This window comes from Falco peregrinus, chromosome 12 (assembly GCF_023634155.1).
Source record: "Falco peregrinus isolate bFalPer1 chromosome 12, bFalPer1.pri, whole genome shotgun sequence".
Classification (NCBI taxonomy): Eukaryota; Metazoa; Chordata; class Aves; order Falconiformes; family Falconidae; genus Falco; species Falco peregrinus.
Window position 1 is genome coordinate 24,996,618 of NC_073732.1, and position 23,570 is coordinate 25,020,187.

A 23,570-nucleotide genomic window follows, 5' to 3' on the forward strand; every position below is an offset into this window, starting at 1 on the left:
TCTTGGATTTTTTTTTGTTTGTTTATTATTACTTCTGGTTTAGCCTGAGTCTTGGTTGTTTGTTTTGGTTGTTTGTTTTGTTTCTTCCCTGTAACAAAACACACTAGTAGAGAGAATGCTAGCTACGCTGGTTCTGAACTCATGCTGGCTGAGCATAAATGCCTGAAGACCTGTCTCACCTGCCCAGGCAGGAGAACGGAATTTAGGAGCATTTAGGAGCCCTGCGTTACCACAGACATGCCCCAACCCCAGTCAGGGTTCACCAGCGGCCTGAGCTCGGCTCTGGGCCAAGGGCGACGCACCGCACCTCTGGGGCGCGGCTGGCTGGCACCCCGAAGGAAGGCGCAGCCAACCAGCTATGGGAAACATAAACTAACCTGAAGAAGGGTGTCAAAACCCGAGGCGTTTAGTTAGAAAAACTGGCTCTTTGGAGCTTTCACAGCCCGAGACCCCGCGGCGGCTGCGGGGGGCGGGTACCCTCCGCCCGCCCCAGGCCGCGCCACCCTCTGCCCCGGCGCTGCCCCACGGCTGCCCCGGCCGCCAGGCACCGCACGGCGACCCGCGACCCGCAGCCCGCTCCCTCACGGGGGCCGGGCAGCGCGCAGGCCCCGGCCGCCCCGCAGGAGCCCGCCCCGCCGCCCGCAGCCCCGGGTCGGGTCGGCCTGGCCTGGGCCGGGCGTGAGGCGAGGGGCGGGCGGAGGGAAGCGAAGCGCCCGGCGGCCCGGACGGACGCGGCGGGCACCCAATGCGCTCAGGCGCTGCCGCCCCGAAGGGAGGGGAGAGACCCGCGGCCGGGCCCAATGAGGCCGCGCCCGGAGCGGGACTTCCTTCGGGGATCCCGCGGCGGGGAGCCGCGGCGGAGCGGTGGTGACACGTAAGTGCGGGGCCGGGGAAGTTGCCTTTGTTCCTCTCAGGTGGCGGCCGAGCCACCGGCCGGGCGGGTCCCCGCGGCGGGGCCGGGCCGAAGCGCCGCCTGAGGCGAGCAGGGAGCCGCCCCCGCCCCGCAGCCCCGCTCCCGCAGGCCGCGGTAGCTCGGCGCCGCTGCCCGCCGCCTGCCGCGGGGACCCGGCGGCCGCCCCCTCCCGCCGCCGCAGGGCCGGGCGGGCACCGGGCAGCGTCGCGGCCGCAGCATGCGTCTGGGGCGCCCGCCCCGCGCCGCGCAGAGTCCCGCCGGCCGCGCTGCGGCGCGCAGGGCCCGCAGGCAGGGGGAAGCCGCCCGGGGCGTCGCGGCCGCGGCGGTGCCCAGGGGCTGAGGCGCTCGGCCGGCCCCTCCCTCCCTCCGTCCCTCCCTCCTCGTCCTCCCGGCGCGGGCCTGGGGCCTCCGATGTCGCCGCCTCGTCGTCCGCCGCCTCCAGCCGCCCGCTGCTAAGCCGTGAGGGGCGGGGGCCCTCGGGACCCCGCCGGGGACATGGGCAACGGGATGTGCTCCCGAAAACAGAAGCGGATTTTCCAGACCCTCCTGCTCTTGACGGTGGTGTTCGGCTTCCTCTACGGGGCGATGCTCTACTACGAGCTGCAGGGCCAGCTGAGGAAGGCTGAGGCCACAGCGCTCAAGTACCAGCAGCATCAAGAGTCCCTCTCGGCTCAGTTACAAGGTACCTACCTCGGCAGCAGCCTCTGCTGCCCTTTCCTAAGGCTTGCAGAATGCCCCCCTCCTCTTCCTCCTCCTCGTCCTCTGGGCTCCAGCTGTCCATCCCCCCACAAAGTTTTGCTGCTTATGCGCTTCTCCTCCATCTCCCCCTCCAGCCTGTGGGGTTTCGGTAGGATCCTACCCCCACTGAATTCAGTGGGAGCTTTTGTCACGGACCTCCAGAGAGCTCTCCTTCCCCCTCACTCCCACACGTTTCATAGAGCGACTCTTACTCCCAAAGGACTGCACGTCCCTTGGCAATTCCTGGTATGAATGGGAAAGGCAGGCATACTGCTCTGCCGCTCATCTAACAGTACAGACCACATCCAGCTTTGGGACTTTGGCGTGCTTCTGTGTTGTCTTAGCAGTCTTAACTTTATGCTGCTGAGAGAACGTTCAGCTGCAAAAATGCAAAGCTGCAGTTCCTGGGCAGCATAAACCTTAAATAGCTCCAGGAGGGTAGAGAGGACTATTCTCATAAAACGTTTCGTAAAGGGTATTTTGAAAGTCAAGTTCTAATTGGTTATTTGGATGACGCTATCCTGTTACTTTTGGAATAACTTTTAATTACTTGGCTTAAAGCTGCCACGTGAATACAGATCCTTGTGTATCTTGGTTTGAGGATGCAGCAGTTGTGGGCATCCTGTACTTGAAGATGAAAAGATGCTGATGTCTGACATCTGCGTGTTTAGAAATTGGATGCAAAGCAGCAGATATATACGTGAAACAGCCATACTCTAGGAAGTGCAAGACCTCAGCGCCTCTCTAAGTGTCAAGTCCAAGGTTATCAGTTTGGCATATACAAAGTCCAGAGCCAACTTTCAAAACTCTTCGGAGTTTTATTTCTCAAAACTGTATAAAACAAGAACAAGAGTGGTCTGCTCTAGCAGCTGTAACAGTACTTAACTTCAGGGTGATCTTCAGCCATACTTTTCACTGAGGAAGCATACAAAAAAACCTTGCCTAGAAGCATACAGTTTTTATGCAGAGAGCATAGAACTGGGCTTGTTCTGTTAGATTCTTGCAGTGAATTGTTACTTGAATATGTTTAGCTGTGATCTGAGACCATCGTTACTTAGTGTTTTGATTTCAAGCCATTTCCAGGTAATGCCATGGAAAAATTTGACAGAAACCTTCATTTTAGTCACGAAAAAGGTGCAAGTGTTTGGCTGGGAGATGGGTATGTGGCAGATGGCTAAAGGGCTACTTTTGCTAGTCTGTATATTTGCCAACAGTATTTGAAGAGGACACAGGAACATCTTGTTCTCGAGCTAAAATTCAACAAGTCAGCTTTTTCTGTTGCTCTGGCTATACCAAAAGAGGAGCATGCAATAAACTTTATCCTAACACAGAGGAGAGATTATCTTGATCACATATGTTGGGTCTGGACTGTTAGTTTAAACTTTCTGTGTCCAAAATGTTATATTGAGTAGTAAGTGCATGGAAGCAGCAGGCAACTAGTAGCTGATAAACGTGGTGACAATGCTGCATTTTGCGTTGAGTATTCTCTTGCTTGTTTCAGTGTATCAATGAGAAATGTAAAATACAGACCAGGATCTGAAAACGTTAATACATTTAGAGTCGCAGAACAATAGACTGGTTTGGGTTGTCAGGGCCCTTAAAGCCCACCTAGCTCCAGCCCCCTGCCCCGGGCAGGGCCACCTCCCCCCAGCCCAGGTTGCCCCCAGCCCCGTCCAGCCTGGCCTTGAGCCCTGCCAGGGACGGGGCACCCACAGCTGCTCTGGGCAGCCTGGGCCAGCGCCTCCCACCCCCACAGCGAAGAATTTCTTCCTCATATCTGACCTATATCTACCGTCTTGTAGTTTAAAACCTTTCCCCCTTGTCCTGTTGCTACAGACCCTACTAAAAGGTCTGTCCCCATCTGTCTTATAGGTCCCCTTCAGGTACTGGGAGGTTGCTATAAGGTCTCCCCGGAGCCTTCTCTTCTCTAGGCTGAACAACCCCAACTCAGCCTGTCTTCACAGGAGAGGTGCTCCAGTCCTGTAATCATTTTTGTGACCTCATCTAGACACTTGGATTTGATTATCATTTCAATAATTTCATGTCGTTCTGGGACCCATGCCAATGTATCAACCCTATTAAGCAGGAGATGTTATCTGTGCCTAGTATGGTAGAAGTAAACCTTGTTTAAAAAAAATAAATTACTGGCAATTAAGTCACAGAATACAAGGAAGAATGTAATATAACAATAAAATTGGTTCCTTAGATTTTTCTGCGTTACGGCAATAGCTAACATACCTAAAGGAGGGTGAGGCTGAGAGCCCAGAGACATACTAAATGCAGTAGCAAGCATTAGATGCCTCATTTCCCACCAAAGTAAATGGAAGCTATATGCCTAAGGACTTCAGAGGATTTGGGCCTAGTAAGCTAGAAATAAACTTTTCCTCCTTGTGTTTCCCTGTACGTTTAATGGCTCTGGGATGGCCTGCCCTGTATAATCACTTGGATTTTTGCAGTAGGAGTTTATTAGTGAGGAGAACATAGAGAATTCAGGAGCTGTGCCTGTGCCCAGCTCACCTGGAGATATACAAGCACCATGCTAGCTGGTAATATACAACACCAAAACCATTTCTGAACTTTGCCTATGTAACTCTTTGATATGGAACAACAGGAAGGAATTTTCTGTAAACAAAGACTTTGAAACAACATAAAATGCTAACAAAATCCTGTGCTTGCAGGTGCAGTATCTGACTGCACTTTGAACTTTTGATTTTAAATGGCCTGGATTTTAAATCAACAATGTTTCTGTTGCCAAGAAAAAAAGACCTCTGAGGGTATCTAGGCTACATCTCTTTGCTGTCCTTAACAACACGAGAGATTATTATTTGAATTACATTTTATTGTTCTCTAAAAGTATAATTGCTATGAAAGCAGTGCAATTTAACTTTTCCATGCTGTGTAGTCAGGTTCTCTATAGATAGTGGTCTAGAGATAACTTTGGGGCCTGAAGTATGATGGGAGCACTCTGAATTTTTTTTTAAACAGGAACCAGTTAAAAGGGCAAAGTCATTGACATAGCATTGCCAGGAAGAAAAGAGGGTGCTGTATCAACAGTAATTGATTTCTTAGTGTTTGCAGCTCTCTTCTATGTGATTAAATAAGACTCTAAATCTCATTACAAGCTGAGGAGAGAACTGAACCTTGGATTTTTACTTCCAGAGCAACCATTTCATCAATACGCTATTATTGTTTTAAATAAAAAATGAAATAAAATAAAAGGCAACTTCTTGAAGTTGTCCTTTTGAGGATCCTGAGGCTGTATTGTGCCGGGCTGGCTGTGCTCCTGGAAGGCCAACTGGATTGAAACGCTTGGATGACAGTGAAATATTGCCTGTCTTCTGAATTTTCATTGGGTTTTGTTATGACTGCTGGTGCCTGTCAAGACAGTTGCTTTTCTGATTGTACACAGAGGAGCACTGTTTGGGCTTCTGGGTGAAATTTGAGTCAGTTTGTGAAATGCTTAGGGATCATAGGCAACTCCTCAGCTTTAGGTGTTAAGGTTGCAGTTTTCAACCTGAATGCCTTTGGTCTGCCCACAGTATTAAGAAGGATCCTCAGATGTAGGTCAAAGTGCAGCCTCCCTTCGCTTCCGACTGTCCCCTCTACTGTTTTCTTTTCTCTCTGCACAGTTTTTTAGGTTTTTCACCTATGCAGGTAACAAGAACCTTCTTTTTGGTACTTGCCAGCTCTTCATGCCTGAATGAGCAGAGCTTTCTGTTTTTGCTTGAAAAGCCAGTCATCTTAGATTTTTATCTTTTTCATTGCCTTGTTTTGCTCAAATGCAGCACGTGAAGCAGGCTAAATCTTCTGTATGCATGGGGAAATAGCCCTTTGATCTACCAAGACAGAATGCACAGATCATGAAAAATGGTGCAGGAAGAGGTCTCAAAATCTTTAACCCATGCATCTGTGACTTTGCGGGGAGTTCTGCTTCTTCTGGTGTTTGCAGCTTCAGCTGCAAAATATTTGTGCTTCTTGAAATTTCAAGACCAGGGCGCAACTGGAAGGATGGCAGACTTGGCAACAACATGATAAGGATAACAGGTTTGGAGAGTCTGGGATCTTAAGCTCACCCCCTTTAGACAGATCACGTTGTAGAAGATTTTCTATTTGAAAGCTGAATTTCTCAAAAAAAAAGAATGTCAAACTTTGGCATCTTCATCTCTTTAACAAAATTCTGATAGACATGGAGAAAGTAGGGCTGCTTTTGTAACCCACAAAGGGAATACTGGAGGCAAAATTTAGAGGTGACGCAAAATTTCTTGGCTGCTAAGAAAACCTAAAGTCATTGTTACCTATAAGGTCTTTAATAGAGAAGTGGATCTTGCTGCTAAGCTGATTATTTTTAAATCTCATTCTCTGAGCATTATATGTTCAAAACATGAAGATAATCTTATTTAGTATTTCTTAAAATGATGGAAACAAAACTTGATGCTCTTTGCCTGCTGTCAAACTAAGTTTCAAACTATTTGCTTTATAGGGACGGACTTCAGTTGCTGGAACAGAAACACGTTGACAGCTGTAGATGAACCTGATTATGTTTTTGACTGCTTCAAGATTGAAAGCACCTACAAATGTCTTTTTAGCCCTTAGAGCTTGTCTTCTCATCTTCTGGGTACCAAGTAACCCCTTGTGTACTATTTTAATCTTTTTAATTTGTTTTAATCCCTAATCCTAACAACAGCCTACATTTAGTGCCTTTTACTACCTTAATTTTCCTGCTCTGTCTCTTGAGGCCTGAACGTACCTGATGGCTTCAGGCAATCGCAGTGCAGTCTGAGACCATACTGTAATCCTGGGAGCCAACCCAGCAGGGACTCTGAACTTGAGAGTTCAGAGTTTGTCCTGCTGTAGATGAGGTGTGGATTTCCTCAGAGCGGTCTGATCCAGCACTAGAAAGCACCAGCTGAGAAGGAAATGTAGAATTCCTCTGTGCCTTTTGTGCCATTTGTCCTATATTGAGGCTCCTCCTTGGAGGCGACCTGCTAGAAGTTGATCATATCTATAGCAACTCTAGGTATAGGGATTCGCATAATGCATCAGAATATTAGATCACAGTTCTGCGTAACTTTAGCGGTTAATATGTAATAAGTCTGCATGCTAACTACGTAGGTACCAAAGCTGTTCTTAGTGAAGTACATACAGATGTGCATGTAACCCTCTTTTATAGTACTCTATTTAAGCTTGTACCGTAAGTTGGCAGAGCTAGGAAGAACTAACAGTACTTTTGATGGCTTATTTTTCACCTACATCATACAAGTAGAGCTACATCAATGCAGCTCCTGCATGGTTTGATTGTACTCCGTAACAGCAGCCTAAATTCCTGTCATTCCTATTAGTTTCAGATTGCATGTCACACTATGGTGCTTATTCTGGTTGTGTTTTATTGCTATCTGAGATCTGAATGATCTGTGATAACACTGTAATAGTAGAGGTTAGTTCTCTGTGTACCATTGGCACGTGGGTGTACTTCAACACCCAGTACAGTACTGTGTGAAATGGCAAACACAGCATCCCTAATTCTGTTACCTGGCTTCCTGACATGGTGTGCTTTGGTTTGTAACCTCATCTAAGAACCTGTCTTTTGTACTTCCATTCACATTTTCCACTGGGTATTTAATGTTCTAAATACTTCAAGCACGTTAAATGTTTTAAATAATTTATGCAAAATTTTAGTATGGAAGATCTATATGCTGTGAATGCATATATATGCATTTGTATGTACCTATATGTATGTGGGAAGTGTATACTTAGATAGATATATGTCTGTTTTGCAGCTCAACTTGAAGACTTTGGGTTATCTGGAATGATAAAGATTTCTTCATAATCCAAGTACAGAAAAGGTGCTACAGCTTTGTTTAGTTCAGTTAACTCAGAGAGCTGGTTTGTTGCTTCTAGGTCCATAGGGATTAAGAGTCCCAGCAGCTGAATTCTATGACCTGAAAGATAAATCAAGCAAATGCCTGTGTTTATATTCTTTTTCATTCCTGTAATTTGTGCCCAGATGCCCTTACAATCACTTTTCCTTGTGGACGTAATGCTTCTAGGATAAATTTCTACCTGTGCTGCAATGTTACATCTGCGCCCAAGTTGGAATCTGGGCTGGAGATCAGAGAACATCTAGTCTGAAGGAATATTAAGCAGCATGAGGTAACAGAGTGATTTTGTCCCCTGGGTTTTGTGGTTCCCCTGCCTGATTTAACACTGGGCCTCGTAGCTAACAGTATGATGTAAGATAGAGCCAATATCCTGAAACTATTTGTTACTGATGATGATTTAATCCTTTCAAATCTTGTGAGCGAGTGATCTGTTTGGGTTTATGAACACTTCAGAGCTGAGGAAGGAGGAGGGAGGCGAGATGGGTGGATGCTTTGGTGAGTTTTCCTTCCAGCTTCTTTGACAGTCATCTTCTGTCACGTATCTCTAGCAGGCAAAGGTTTGACAGAAGCTTCTGCATCACCTAAAACATAATCAGCTTTGTTGGAGGGAGACCAGTAGAGAAGCAGGGGATGAAGCAGCCACGGTCATGATCTGACAATTGAACTGCAAACTGAGCCAGAAATCCTGTAGTCAACAGTGCAGTTTAAGCGGTATCTGGCTGTGCTAAGCACACACCGTGGGAAGAGTCCTGGGAGGGTTGTGACTTTGCAGTGTATTGACAAAACTTTAAAGTTAATACCTGAGAGTTACGCGTTCCTGGAGTTATTGCTTTACTGTAAAAACCAAAGCCTAAACAACAGAGTGCAACTACTTCCTTGCTTCCTACATGAGTAAAACTGATGGAATTCTTAAGTCTTGAATATGATGGTTCAAACACATTGTCTCATTGGGCTGGCTGTTTTGCTGGGCGTGTCAGCCTGTGTATCTGGGTGGGGCAGCCGTATGAGTAAGACTTCCACCCACTCTGAGGCTTGAGCATGCATTGTAGCATCTCTTGTCTAGTGGTGAGGATATTGCCAGCCGTTTGTGGCAAATATAGTTCACTTCACTCATTTTGGAATAGGATCCTTACATAGAAAAAGTAATTAAATCTCTCCTGCTGAAAGTCAGGTGCTGTTTTGAGGTTTAATGGTAATTTAGATTACTGAAAAAATGAACCATACAGAACAACTAATTAAGGAAGAATCTTTTTTCGGGTGGGTCTTTTCTTGGGATATTTAGGATGCAGGGGCATGAATTTCTACTCATGTTGGAGCCTGAGGTAAGGACTTAAGGAATTCAGCATGTTTGGATGCTGCTCTTTGTTTAAAGAGAAGGGTCTTTTGAGATGGGTACAATTCTGATCTTTTTCTGGTAATCTAGCATAAACCAAACTTCCCAAGATTTTCTAGTATGTATCATTAATTAGGAAATAAATGAAACTGCAATTACTCCACCTCTTCCTCTACATTTTTTTTCTCCCCCCTAACGTATCTGAATTTAGCCTAGTATCTTATTTTTCTGAGGTGACTCAGATCCCCGAGTTTGGCAGTCATTTCCAGGGCTTAATTACAGAGATGTTGAGAGAAGTGCCCCTGGAGGGCATAGGAAGAAGTCTGTTCCTCTCCATGCCACCATGCTGAACAACGCCATTTTCAGGGTTTCAGTTAATCTGTCATACTTGGATGCATATTTTGAGGTTTGACAGCGATCTTCTGTTACCAGAAAAATAAAGAATGAACCACTAACTCAAACTATTGATTTCTGTATGCAGCTTTTGAAACACACAACTGGAGCTGACTCCAAGTCCCTTGTGTTAAAGCTCTGGAGAAGTAATTTAAGGAAGCAGTTTAGCAGTTTTGTAAGGTGATAACTGTAGCTATTACACCAGTGTTTGCCGTATTCCATTACAATAAAAATGCAAATGTATGTTTCAGTTAGGAGAGACTGTTAAAACAACATGTGTGTATATATACAGATTACATTGGTTTTCTTCAATGTCAATTTTGTGCTAGTTTTTGAAAATATATATATATATTTCTATAGATCCTAACACCATGTAGATAGAATTACTAGACTGCTGCATGAAATTGAAAAAGGTCTAAACCAGTTTCTGAGAGAAAGAACAGGCCCTTGATTCCTGGAGCCGAGAGCTGAGTCGACCCAGACATTCAGAGATGATGTGAGGAGGAAGCTGTTGTCTCTGTGGCTCTTCTGAATGTTTATGGGTTTTCTTCAAAATCATCTGGTGTGTCATGACAAACATGGCAGAATAACAGAGAGAAGAAAATCATAAAAAGGGAATGGAATTTTTTTTTTAGAAGTAAATCTGCTAACCTTAAGAATGTAAGTCTAAAATCACTGCATAGGTTTTGTTTGAACTGCTTGCATTTAATCATCACTTAAACCCCCCAAACCTTTAGCATAGAGGGGTGTATAGAAAACAGCATAATCTGACCCAGCATGTCCTAACTGTGGGTGGCACCGAAGGCTGGAAAAAATCTTTTGTGGAGTTTGCAGGAAATCTTTTCTGAGATGGAAAACATGATCTCTTTCTTAATAAAAGTCATGTCGGAAGCCTAACTGTTAGGGATTAAATATCTAATCGCATTTAATACCTTTTCTCAAACTTTTATTTTTGACGGCTGCTATTACAGTTTACTGCTTCAACATGATAAATACCTTCCTGCATCCCAACATATCTTGCAATTTGTTTTTAAATCTGCTGTTTCCTAGGTGTGTTATTGACTTCCAAGAAAGGGAGTACATGAGGCAGGGTGGAGTAAAAGGATTCTATTAAATGTACATGTTTACTTTGGTTTAGAAATTAATTTTCCTGTCATCCTTATAAATGAATAGAGGCCACAACTATTAGAAATATAAATGTGTTTCTGGGGCAAACCGCGTTAGTGTGCCAAATTCCCCAGCATTCCCCCATTTCCAGAACTGCAGTCAAAGCAAAACTTTTATGATCTGCAACGCTTCTCCACGTTGCGTTTCAGATTTCCTCATTCCTTTTTGAGGATGCAAAGCTGAAGGTTTGATAGGCATGTGAATTTTCTTATATGCTTATCTGAACTCTCCACACATTCCAGAGCTTTTTGAAGTATCAGAACTAATCTGTCATGATTAATTCTGATACCTTGTCTAATCTGTTACCAAGCTCTGCAATGTTAGTGTGGGGAAAAACTGCTTGATAGAAGGCAAGTTTTATAGAGAGCATCAGTGATAATTCTTGTCCTGGGCAAGACACCAGGGACCGACTTGGAGTTTGTAGAGCCAAAAGCAGGAGTCTCACAGCTTTAGTTGAGTCAGCTGTGAGCTCTAATGGATTCCCAGCACCCAGTGACATGTCAGCTATCAGGATACAGGTAATTCCCAAACCGTTCTTTGGTTTTTCAGATATATTCCAACTTAGCCAGAAAAAAATTCCAGTGTTCCAAGATTGAAAATGTTGTACAAAAATGCATGTAGTCATTTCTCTCTTATCTTTGGGTAGATATCTTGTGGTTTATGACTAAATTTTGACCCAGGTGAAGCACTTGGTCATCTCCATCCACAGCTCTGTGTGGAGCCGTGTTAGTGGCGTTGGTCCATCTCGTTCGTGTAGAACGGCTCTGCACTGGGAGCTCAGTGCAGCGGGATGTCCCTCTGCACTCAAGCTAGCCAGACGCAAATATCCATAATTTGCTCAAGTCACATTCTCCAGTTCTAGTTTGTTACTGTTAGAGGAGCAGGCTTATTTTAATTGATAGGTTGTTTTTTGTGCAGACTCTTTGAAAGCAGATGTTACACTTTCTCCTCATGCAGCTAAAATCAGTGGTAGGTCTATGACATGAAAGCCCTGGATATGAAGACCCAGATATTAACTACAAACTTCTCTCTTAAAATTATTAATACTCTGAACAACATAAATGGCTAGAGAATTAAGTCAAAGCAGTGGTTATTTTTAAGCACAACTGCTGATGCATGGTTTAATTTGCTAGGAGGAGTTCTGCTCTTTTGCAGTGACTGGCTGTAATTTGACAAAACTGTTGCTTGATTGTTCTTCACGTGAGTAAATTGAAAAAGTGTAGGAGTTTGTTTTAAATTAAACATAATTGTTATACTGCATGCAGTGCTAGTTATGGTTTTCAGTGAGCAAAATGAGAACAGTCCATCCCTGCCTGTATGCAAAACTGTTTCATAATTAAGCCAGAAATATGCTTGTTTTTCACACATGATCAGTTTCATCTTATGCTGGCTTCTATTTCTGTCCTTTTTGTATAAATTCAAAACAGAAAACTTTAAGGGCATAAAATATGAAATAGCTTCAATATTTTGTTCAATATATTGCAAATATATGGTTTCTGTAATGCTGTTTTTTTGTGCTATACTTAAAATACAGGGTTCCTGGTCTTTATTGTGGGAACGATTCCCTTGTTTCTTAGATGTTTGCAGTGTCGCTGGAGTATCCATTTATTGCTAAACTCCCAATTGAGATTCTTTTGAAATAGATGGAGTGTATATGGTGACCGGTATGGATCGTACTGTGCTGGGGAGTCCTGATACTTGTCCAGGAGCTACCCACAGTCTGATGATCAGTTTCTGATAAGATTATCAGTAGTGAAGTAGTGGATCTCCTTGTTTGTAGCCTGATTCCCTGACTTAATCAAACGCAGAGCTGGAAGCTTGGGGAGCAGGTCTTGCTATATTAATAACATGTTCTCCTAGCATGAAATGTTAGCATCAGATGAGTCAAGAAATAATCTTCCGAGATCAAATTTTTAATTATTGTCATTGGACTAGAAAATCTATCCTACATCCCATATTGAAGGGATTCTTCGTTGGCTCATGGAAATGTTTTACTCTCAGCAGAAAAGCTATTTGCTTGGGTTCACATTTTAAATGGTTCTATTTGCAGTGACAAGAATTGGAAATTAACTGTATTTTTATAACAAGTTTATGTTCTACAGGCCTTCATAGTGTTACTAGAAAAGTGCCAGTGTGGCTTACCACACGCTGCTGGTTCGGTTCAACTCTGCCACAAGCTGAAAGAAAATAACATTGAATGTTGCCAAGACTACTGAAATCTGCCGGTTTCAAAATAGAAGTATTACTGTAAGCTCAGAGAAAGGTTGCAGAATTGCGTAAGAAATAATAACATTGAAACTAATAAAATTTCTTGCATCGTGTATATTTAAATCCCAATGTAATTTTTATTTTCTAATATGTAAGATAGTGGGACCTGGGGCATTTTAGACTGGAGTCATGCTTCTGACAGGCCAAAATACCAAAGTAATGCAGTTATAAAATCGCTGATAATGTGCAATAGGAAATACTTTCTTTTAAATATACAGTAATGGCTTATTTTGCTTAATAATAGTTTTACTGCTTAGAGGTGCAAAGCAAAGATAAAAGAAATAACCGTGATTGTTAAATAGGCTTGCTTTCATCACATTGACTCCTGTGTTGCAATTAACGTTAAGCAGTGGTTGAAGTGATGTAATCTTCTGAGGACCTATAAAGCAGCACACACACGCTTCTCCTCCACTTTATTTTCTGAATGAGAAAAATCTCAAGTACTTGATTTAATTGGGATCAATTCAAGAACTGTAAAATATTTCCTTGTTGAAGGCAAAAAGTGTTTTAATTAGCTGTGATGTGTTCAGTTATGAATCTGGGCTGTGCTTTTAGAGGCTGGCTCACCTCTCTGTGAGTTTGTTATTCTTTGTTCATTCATGTAGGTTACATTATATATGTAACTTAAACAATTAAACTGATACCTGCAGTTATTCCTGATACCTGCAGTTATTCCAGCCTTGGAATAGTGCATATTAGCTATTAGATGACAGTGTTTTCCCTCTTTTTTTTTTTTTTTTTTTTTCCCGTCCCATTCTGTTAAATGGAACATAGAAACAAGGTTCAAGTATTTGTGCAAAGACAAGTACAAAATTAAGAACTTGCCCTAGGAAAAAATTATTTGTGAAGTGCCCCATCGGTGCATCATACCAGTAGGAATTTGTCAAATTCCTTATATAATAGGTTCCACCTCCCACATGGGAAACCTATAATAGGGAAAATGTTTTTCAATGTATTGTTGCTTTAAGATTCTTGCTCAGACTTCTTATGTCCAGGCTGGTGGTGAAGGAGGAGAAATCCCCTGCTGTAGTACAAGAGCCTTGTAATTTGGACTCTTCTTGCCGAGGAAGTTCCTGACTGGTGGGAATAATTTACGTTTATGGGAGATAAACTCTTATGTAAGGTACTTACAAAATCTGACCTGCAACCTACTCCCCAAAAGAGCAAGTGAGAAAATATGGAAGCTATGCTTTCTCAATAATTACTTTCAATCAACATCTTAATTACATTGCATGTTATGGGACTTCTATCAGAGAAAAACATCCTGAACCAATCAGTAAATGAAGTAGAAGGGGAAAGGTGTAGGAGGAAGGTTTTCTTAGCCATTTTTGGCCATCAGAAGGGCTATTTTAAGACATCGCCAGCTTTGTTCCAGTATTTCAAAGGGTAGCACACAGGAGGTAGCAGTGGGGACGCGCTGCCTGGGAGAGGTGGAGAGACATTGCTTGAAAAAGCAGGGTGAAGACAGGAAAGCCAGTGCTCGGCAGAGGTGCAGTGAGCTGCGAAGGGTACAGAGCACCTAAACCCCAAACTATTGCCTTCTCTTTCTCCTTTCTTCCTGCCCTTATGGGATTGTTGTGCTGGGTCTCCCCCCCACTTCTTAAAACACTAGGAGGAGCTGAGGAAAGTACGCTTGCAAAGACAAAGTGAAATGGAAACTGTTACCTCTGAATCCATTTGTGGTTTGGTCTGTTTGCCAAAACGCCTATTTCCACCCCAGACTGCAGAGGAGGGGAAACCCATTGTGGATTTTCATTTCTCTCCTGAGTTGCTATGCTACAACCACTGTTCTTTTTGCCTTTTTGCAACATTATTTGGCATTCATGATCTTTGGTGCATAGATAAAACCATTGCTGTAGTGCTGCCTTTTTTTTTTTTTTTTTTTTTTTTTTCCTCTCTCTGCTTCTCTGAAAGCTTACTTGCTGGTAACTTTTTGAATATTCATTACATGCTTGTTTTGTTGCAGAAGATGTTGATACATTAGTTCATCTTGACTGATGCCCTTGACTTTAGAAGATAAATAGGGAAGTAGAGATAGGTGACAAGGATTGATTAGCAATGCAGCTTCTAAGCCAAAACGTAAACACTTTTAGATAAGCCAGTAGCTAAAGAACCTGCAGAATGCACCTTGATGGAATTAAGAACACGTTTTAAGGTGCAAGAAGAGTTTTCTGTGTCTGTCAAGATACAAATCTTTGTCTGATGCTTCCTGCTGAAGGTTTATGTTCACCAATGGTTTACTTCTCAGAAAAGTAGTTTCCTAGTTTTGAAGGAAAAAATCACACATTCCATTAACATAAATTAATAACTCTAAAAAAGTGTGCAAATTATAATTTGGATAGTGAGAGGTACTTGTGTAAAACAGCTTGAACAAATACAATTGTACGCTTGCAGGAGTTTTAATTAATATCTTTCCTTTGCTGCAGACTTGGTAGGCTATTTCAGATAACGATCCTTCAGTTTAGCACAATGAGGAAAGGGTAAATGGGGACCGATGTGCCCCATTGCTAGCGAGAGACATCCGAAACTAGATGTTCAAAGCACAAGCTAAAAGAAATGCTTCTTTAGAGGCAGTTAAATGCGGAGACTTTCTGCCAGAGGATGTTGGATGTCCTAAATACGCATGGGTACAACAAACAATTAGACAAATTCATAAATGTAAAATCCATTTTGGAGTAGTTTACACAAAAGACCTGCAGGCGCCTTGGATAGTCTTCAGGAGCCATAAATTGCTGGGAGACGGTGCCAAAGAAATACTGTAATCTCATTGTGTGTATTCTGTATTGGGGATCTGCCCTTGTCAGGTCTTGAGAAATGGCACAGTTGGTCTGTTGGACCTCTGATATGACCAGGAGTGGTTGTCATACTGTAAGTATCTAGAACTAAGGTTGTCTGCTTTCTGTGATCAGACCCAGGGCAGTCCATCTTCTGCCATGCTGCCCAGCATTGCAGGGCTCTGCCAGTTGTCACTGCTGATCTCTGAAAAACTGTGCAAGCTGGCACCACCACCAGAAGAAATTGTTACACACCCTGGCCCCAACTGCTAGGTCCTGCTGGGCCATCACCCATAGCAGTGAGAGCAAAAGAAGGAACTGTAGGAGAACAAGCAGCAGAGCCACCTCTTCTCATAGCAGTGTCGGCTCAAATGGCTTCTAGAGGTTGGCAAAGATGCTGGAGCATCTTTTCAAAAAACCACATGGGTATTGTTGTAGGCAGTGACCCGGCTGGAGGGGACCACAACACGCTGCATGACACACTGCATGACTGCTGTTAGCTGCTCTGCTGAGGGTGTTGGGCGTTGTGCTATCAGTGGTGCTCCTAAAACCTCAGCTTGTCGCTTTTTGGCTGAAGCACTGTACACAGACCGCATCTTCATTCATCTCCTAGCCTCATGTGGATATTGTGACTCAATTAAAGAAAATGCATAAATAGATTTTAAATCAGTGAAGATTAAATTTTGCTCTCAAACTGAAATGATTTGCTGACGAGCGCTCTCTGATACCCTAGCCTTACAGAGAAGCATCCAGCTTAGCTTTATGCTTTAGCTACCCTAGCCCTTCAGATGATTTCTTTTGTTCTTCCTGCCTTATCTCCTTAATTGGGGGATGAAAAAAAGCCTCAGAAAATGCCAAATCCTTCTTAGATTGTATGGATATTGCGAGGACAAGGTGCTTTAGCGTATGTATACTTGCTGTCAGCACATGCTTACTAAGAAATGCAGGGCATTCATAGAATCACAGAACCATAGACTGGTGTGGGTTGGCAGGGCCCTTAAAGCCCACCTAGCTCCAGCCCCCTGCCCCGGGCAGGGCCACCTCCCCCCAGCCCAGGTTGCCCCCAGCCCCGTCCAGCCTGGCCTTGAGCCCTGCCAGGGACGGGGCACCCACAGCTGCTCTGGGCAGCCTGGGCCAGCGCCTCCCACCCCCACAGTAAATAATATCTAATCTAAATCTAGCCTCTTTTCGTTTAAAACCATTCCCCCTTGCCCTGTTGTTCAGGCCCTACTAGCAAGTCTGTCCCCACTTTCTTTCAACCCCCCCTAGGTGCGGGGAGGCTGCTCTAAGGTCTCCCTGAGCATTTCATTGTGCATTTGATGGGTCTTCAACAGCGCTGTGCTGTGAAAGGATACTGCTATCCGGCCTCTACAAAACAGAAGGCTGCAGAAAACGGAGTTGTCCAAGGTTTGGGGTCAATTTAGGAACGGATCTCAGGCTCTCCGTGTCCTAGCCTAAGCAGCCTGCCTAGGGTACTACTGCACCTTTCAAAGTCGTCCTGCTCTTGTGCATCTCTCTTCCCTCCTTGTGACAGTTTCTTTGCTGCAAGGATTTACTCTGGCAGTAAGGTTGTCCCGTCTTATGTCTTTGTCTTTTTACAAATAAGGCAGGAGAGAATGAAAGCATGGAAAATACATACCTGCATGCCGAAGAAGGAAAGAGGATTTGGTAGCTTTCATGTCGGTCCGCCTTAGCTGACTGTCACCATAAACAAATCACACGGTTATCACATTCTATGTTTATGCAATGGAAATAAGCCAGAATCCAGGATCAATAAAGCATGCAAAAAATAAAAATAGTTACTGTCCCAAGAAATACAAACAGTCCTTTATCCTATAACCTCATTTCACTTGTATTTTCCTGGTACGTTCTGTGCCAATGCTGTCTGGGTGTGCTGGGGGTGGGTGGTGGGTTTTGTATATTTTACTTTTAAAATGCATTGTGTACAAAATTTCTCTTTTCAGTTGTATATGAGCACAGGTCAAGATTAGAAAAGTCATTACAAAAGGAAAGGCTTGAACATAAGAAAGCAAAAGAAGGTAAAAATGTGCTTTTCACTTTGACATTTAAGATAACTTGATTATTTTAGAACGTAACTTCAGATGTATTTTGTTCAATTTTAAACTAGTTACCAGTGTGTAACACGTTAGCAGGACCACCCTGGCAGATCTGTGGTGGTCTTTTTAGTACGTCTTTCTAATTACATATATATTTTGTCTGATCTTTTTAGTACTGTTTACAGATCACCACAACATGGCATAATCCACACTGAGAATGCGTCTATATCGATGTACATAAACCTAACTTGTATGTGGAGTATGGACGTGTCTAAATCCTGTTCTGGCGTGCTGCAAATTTTACACTCGTACCAAATTCAAGGGATCTTTTTCTGCATTCCATCAATGTGAAATTAGACTCTGAATCAGTATTTTTACACATGCTTAAGGGTAAACACATGCTTACGTACCTTTTTCTGATTAAAACTAAGTTCTAGGTGCGTGTGAGGGGGAAAGGTTGGCACACGCTGTGTTTCTTACACATCTGCCTTCTATGAAACTTCAGCAGAATGCAATCCTCAGAGTTTTCTCCAAGTCTTTGGTTGTTCTAAATGCACTAGAATTTTCAAAGTAAGACTGTATTCTTCCTAAGACTGAGGACTCAGCTGCTGAACTAAAGCAAGTACTTCAGCAAAGATAAAGAACCTGTAAGAAATTGTTCTTTACTGTGCAGTCCTCAGCAGCTTTCTGGGGCCATCTAGTGTACAGCTGTCCCGTTGCTGTGCAAAGGCGAGTCGGCATTTTCAAATCCTAAAGAGGATCAAGGAATAAAAGGGGAAATTTTTTTAATTTTATTTAAACTTAGCCTAGACTTTCATACTTCTTAAAACATACTACTTTTTTTTTTTTTTTTTTTTAAATCCTAATACAAGAATACAGGATTTATAAATGTCCTTTTCCTTTTGAATGATGTTACTCGGTCTCTACTGAGAGAGTTCGTGTAGCAGATTTAATTACCCACCTGTAGTCTGTACCCCTTATCTCTCACACTAAGGTATGAAACTCTTAAATGAAAATATTTTGTCAAAATTTGAGCATTTTGTTAAATTCTCCATAGTCGGTTTCTTTTTAAGATCTTTTGGAAAATTGTAACTGCATAAGTATTCAGCTCTTAAGAGAATTTATGTACGCAACAGTGATGTTATTTAAGTACAGATTCTAATCTTCCTGGCTTTTTTCATCAGTTTTTTTCCCTTTTATGTTGTAGATTTTCTTGTTTATAAACTAGAAGCACAGGAAACGCTAAATAAAGGAAGGGTAAGTCATCATTCCTAGTACAAGTTTTTAATAGTTGATGCTATTTGGGTTGCAAGAAACAGGAAATGCTGTGCAATTATAACGTTCAGAGGAAGAGGTCTTACAAAATACTAATTGAAAGAGCTCTCATTTATCCCATTTCTACTCTGCGTGCATAAGTGCTCTGCAAATCCCATTTATTTGAGCTGTAGTAGGAGATGCTAATATCTTTCCAGAAAAATTAATTTAGAAAGCATCTTCCTGTTTATATTACAGTAGTTCAAACATAATGTTGCTATTTTTAAGGGGAAGGGGGAATAAGAAAGCATTAGAAATCTTTTTGTAGCTTAGTCCACAGGGAAAAGGACAGAGACAACTTTGTAGCACGTGGTCTTTGAACTGGAAAGTGTGAAAACATCAAGAAACTTTGTTTTATATACCAAGTGCCAGAAGGAAAGCTGTATCTGGCAAAGGACCCAGAGACCTGTAAGGAACTCTTCATAAAGCCGGTGAATTAGGATTTTACGGCTACTTAGTGTCGAAACAGGGGAGCGGTTTCTGAGCTGAGTAAACTAAGTTAAAATACATTGTTGCTGCAGTAAGTGCAAAGTATATATCTGCTTGCTAAGTTCCAAACCAGGTAGAGAGATTAATTTGTTTCCTGGGGAGCTGTGTCCGTTGGCTTGTGGCTCCTGGGTGACTGCATGTCCAGGGCTCAGAGGAGTGACAGCATTGTTCTGTTTAACACACCGGTGTTCTTGTTTTACAGCAAGACTCAAACAGCCGATACAGTGCACTGAGTGTACAACACCAGATGTTGAAGGTAGGTCACCGAGGTTGCCAGTGTCCTGTGAAATGGGCTTTCTGCTGTGTCGGGGAGATACGGCCTCGCTGGCTTCTGGTGGTTCTCTCCAGAATGTCCGTCCATCGATGGCGCCTTCCTCTTACCGCAGTACCGTTAAACGATGATTTACTGAAGTTTTTCCTAGTCAGGCTTTCCAGTGGGTAATTTAATCTTATCAAATGCAATTACTTGTGTGGAATGCTGACTTATCAGACTTTATGTAGTTTGGCATGTAAGGATTTTCTTAGACACATTCAGCAGCTCCCAATGGGACAGTGCAACTGCAGGGTGAGGTGACGTAGCCCTAGAACAGGCGGCTACTCATCACAGAGATCATTTTGTGCTTGAAAGGAGCTGCAATATGCATGCTTTGAATAATAAACTTCTTGTTATGAATGCTTCCTATTCATCTGGACTTATTTAACAAACTGCCAAAGACAATATTAACCAGATATGCAGATACAGAACTGTTCTTGGTATTTGCAGAGTCAACACGAAGAACTGAAGAAACAGCATGCCGACCTTGAGGAGGATCACCGAAAACAAGGAGAAGAGTTTAGCAGAACCTTCAGCGATCACAAGGAGCGATACTTACAACTGCAGCAGGAAAAAGAGCAGGAGATCTCCAAGCTGAAGGGTATATGTAACCTGCATCTGGCTGCCCGTATTAAAATGTGTAGTTGTCATCGTGTTTTGTGTGATGTGAGACAGAAAGGCATTTTCTCTGTTCTTGCTAACAGGTCATTCATGTACCTTCCTCCTGATAAGTTACAGTTTAGTCTTCTGTGACCTTCTGTGGCCTCTTTCTGAAATCTGTTCGTATGTGTGCTTGGTGTTTCTATCTGTATTAGAGAAACAGTAAGAAACACGGCACTTAAAAGCCCATCAAGTGCCAGAGGCTGACTTATCCAGGTTTTCATTTTTAGTTCTAAGACTTGTATAAAACTGGAAAAATCGGTTTGCCTCTACTCTTTTTTTTTTTTTTTTAATTGAAAGGCAATCTAAGAATTTGTTATTTCTCTCAGCGATTTAATTGTGCTTTTTTATGAAGTGACTTTACATACATTTTAGACCTCATTTGCTCTACATGTATCACCTTGTCTGAAACATGTCGCACCTGTACACCTGGACGATGAAGTATTCGTTATTTACTCTTGGCATCCAGTTTCCTATTAAAGAGATTCTTTGCAGTTGGCAGACCTATTCGGTCCTAATTACACAATTGCACAGAACAAAAGGATGGGGCTCTCCCCATCAAGGGCCTTCAGCCACTTTCTGCCATGTGTCACTAACACATGAGTTAGTTTTGGAGCTGTCTGCAGTTTTGTCTGCACAGTATTTTGCAGGCAGAGGCTGTGTTTATTAGCTCTGCTTTGGCACCGCACCAGCGAAGTCATACAGCTAGCTCTTGGACTGAGCTGGATTGCAGCCTAGCAGCTTGGAGCGTGGGAAGAGCCTGCCTGTGTCTGCTTGCAATATTCCACATCAACATAATGTAAGAAGTGGGAAGAGGAGCCCCTCTCCCTGGTCCCAGAACGTAAAGCTTTTTACGTATGCCGGCCATCTGGGTGCTTCTTCCAAAAGAATGGCTTAGTCCCACCACAAAATTCTCACTCACCAGATGCGATGTGGGAGAAGAGGGGAGGGTGGCTTCCTCTCTGCCTTTTAAAGATTCAGATTACCATAATGAATTTTGCTGTCTGCAGGCCCCAGTGTGAAGAGCAATGCATAATTCCAGTTGCAGACTGGGTGCACTAATATAGATTTTAACCAAATTTTACAACTTTCTGCTTGAAAATGTAAGGTTTTTATAGGGCTGGGGAGAGATTAACATAAACAAACCATGCAATTACTCTAATCCATTTTTATTGTAGCAGTTCTGTGGGATTTTAGGTGGTTTGTGTTATAGCCTTAATTTTGGTGTTTAATCTGGTATTATAGATCTGACTGGGTTTAAATTCTCTATATCATTTCTTTTAAACAGAATCCTTATATAACTTACGGGAGGAGAACAGGCAGTTGAGAAAAGCTCACCAAGACATTCACACCCAGCTACAAGATGTCAAGGTAGGCTTTACTTTGGGGAGAACTTTAAAGACCTTTAGGAAAATGAAACATTTTCCCAAGTTTTAACAAGCCAGAAATGGGCTATGCTGGAGACTTAGAGTTTCTGATATGTGGCAGAAAGGAGAAGAATATGGCTGAACTGGATTTCTTTTCTTTTGCCACCTGCACTTTAGGTACATGCTCATTTGAAAAAAAAGAAAAAAAAGAAAAAAAAAAAGGAAGACATGTATTTAGTATAGAAATTGGAAATTTGATTTTGCAAGTTAAGAATTGGGTTTTGGCAATCTAAGTTTGCTGAAATTAATGTTTTCCAGCTCTGTTTTTTAAAAAAGTGTTCATCAACATCTACTCCAACTTCTAACTTTATTTTATAGTTACGCAGATCCTGGCCTCCAAGTTTTTTTCCCTGACATGCACGCTTTCCCTTTTTAAAGTACATTCCGTGTTGAATAAATAAATGCTGTCATTCCAACTCGGGATTTTCTTTTCGAAATAAATCGAATGATCTTCCTAGTTCAAAATCCCCCAGGCTACCTAATTTACGTGGAGAATGAACTTGATGTGAAACGTGTCATGTTCTTCTTTTTGTGTAGCAACAGCATAAGAACTTACTCTCCCAACACAACCAGCTTGTAGTGACTCTGGAAGACCACAAGAGTGCGCTAGCCGCCGCACAGGTCAGCGAGGCGAGCCGCTCCTGCGAGCCCTAACCTTCTAACCCTTGTTTCTCCGAGTCCAGCCGACTGCAGCGCTGTGCATGTAGCCTTTCGCATGGGGAGTTTGCAGTCAGCACCATGCTGCACACTGCAGGGAAATGCATGAGTTAAAGGGTTGCTTTTAAGAAGAAGCTGCAACAAATCGTAGGGCTGTCGGAAAATAAAAAGCTATATTATAGGCCCAAGAATGCATGTCTTACTGATAAGAAGAGTATCTCTGCTTCCATGAGAGCTGTCAAATACCTTTCTTTCTCTGTCTTCTCTGATAGAACGTCTGTTAGTTTAACATCCCACACTGACATTCACATGTATCACTTAGAAAGACCTGGACGCTGGTGCGCTATAAAGTCTCTTTATGTGTATGGAAGGTTTATAAGGCTATATACATCACTGCAACCGACGTAGAGTATATAGTATGTATGGAGGAACGTAAACTGCAGGTGGAATGTAAATAAGTTTAAAAGAAGCAGAAGCATTACCTTTCTTAAATGGGATTTTCAAGTGAACCCTCCGTGAAGCGCAGACTTTGCTAGAGTGTTGCAGATTCAGTCAGCTGTGCCAGTACAAGCTGTGTAGGCCACTGGGAATCTGAAAGTAGAAGTAATGTTGGAGCAGAGGAGGACTATTGGTGAAAGATCAGAGGGCAAGGCAATGAGGCAGTGTAAAGTTATTTTTATTCCTGACTAATTTTCTTAATTTAAGTGTTTTTACAGTCCACAAAATCATTAGCAGCATTAAAAGCATTGGCTCTCCTTTTTTTCCCCAGTTCTGTTTGTCGGGCATGTCAATATGTGTAGATACTCAAAAACAGTGAAAGACCAGGAAAGCCCCTCATAGACTAAATATATGAAGGATCTGAATTTCCAGCACTAAAATATGCTGGCAGCTAATTTTAAGCTCTTTTCCCACTGGCCACGTTAGGTACTTGGTATGTATTTGCTAATATCTGAAATTCCACAAGGGCAGATACAGGGTCTGATTTAAGGTTCACCAAATCCAAAGGGAACCTCCATTTAGTTCTCCTGGCTTTGATTCAGTTCTTTAATTAGAAAACCTGTGGCGCACAGAGCCTTTCTATCTGCAGCCAGAACGTGGCATTTATCAAAGGGAGAACCTTTCCTTCAAGAGAAGGAAGGTCTCGCACATTCTTTCAGAACAGAAGGTATTTAGCACAGTTGCCTAGTT

At 42.8% G+C, this 23,570-nt stretch overlaps 1 protein-coding gene across 4 annotated transcripts in view; it reads left to right on the forward strand.

Annotated features, from left to right (window-relative positions):
* The first annotated feature begins 823 nt into the window (after positions 1-823).
* The window catches only part of GOLIM4 (golgi integral membrane protein 4), a 36,682-nt gene continuing 13,935 nt past the window's right edge, over positions 824-23,570 (forward strand). The window contains exons 1-7 of one of the 4 annotated variants that reach the window (XM_027784783.2): positions 824-1,595; positions 17,430-17,504; positions 18,730-18,779; positions 19,528-19,581; positions 20,089-20,239; positions 21,587-21,669; positions 22,263-22,346. In XM_027784783.2, coding sequence (XP_027640584.1) covers positions 1,409-1,595; positions 17,430-17,504; positions 18,730-18,779; positions 19,528-19,581; positions 20,089-20,239; positions 21,587-21,669; positions 22,263-22,346 — 684 coding nt within the window. In that variant the 5' untranslated portion in view covers positions 824-1,408. The remainder of the gene's footprint in view (positions 1,596-17,429; positions 17,505-18,729; positions 18,780-19,527; positions 19,582-20,088; positions 20,240-21,586; positions 21,670-22,262; positions 22,347-23,570) is intronic. The other 3 variants (XM_027784781.2, XM_055817174.1, XM_013298147.3) reach the window with 3 other exon arrangements.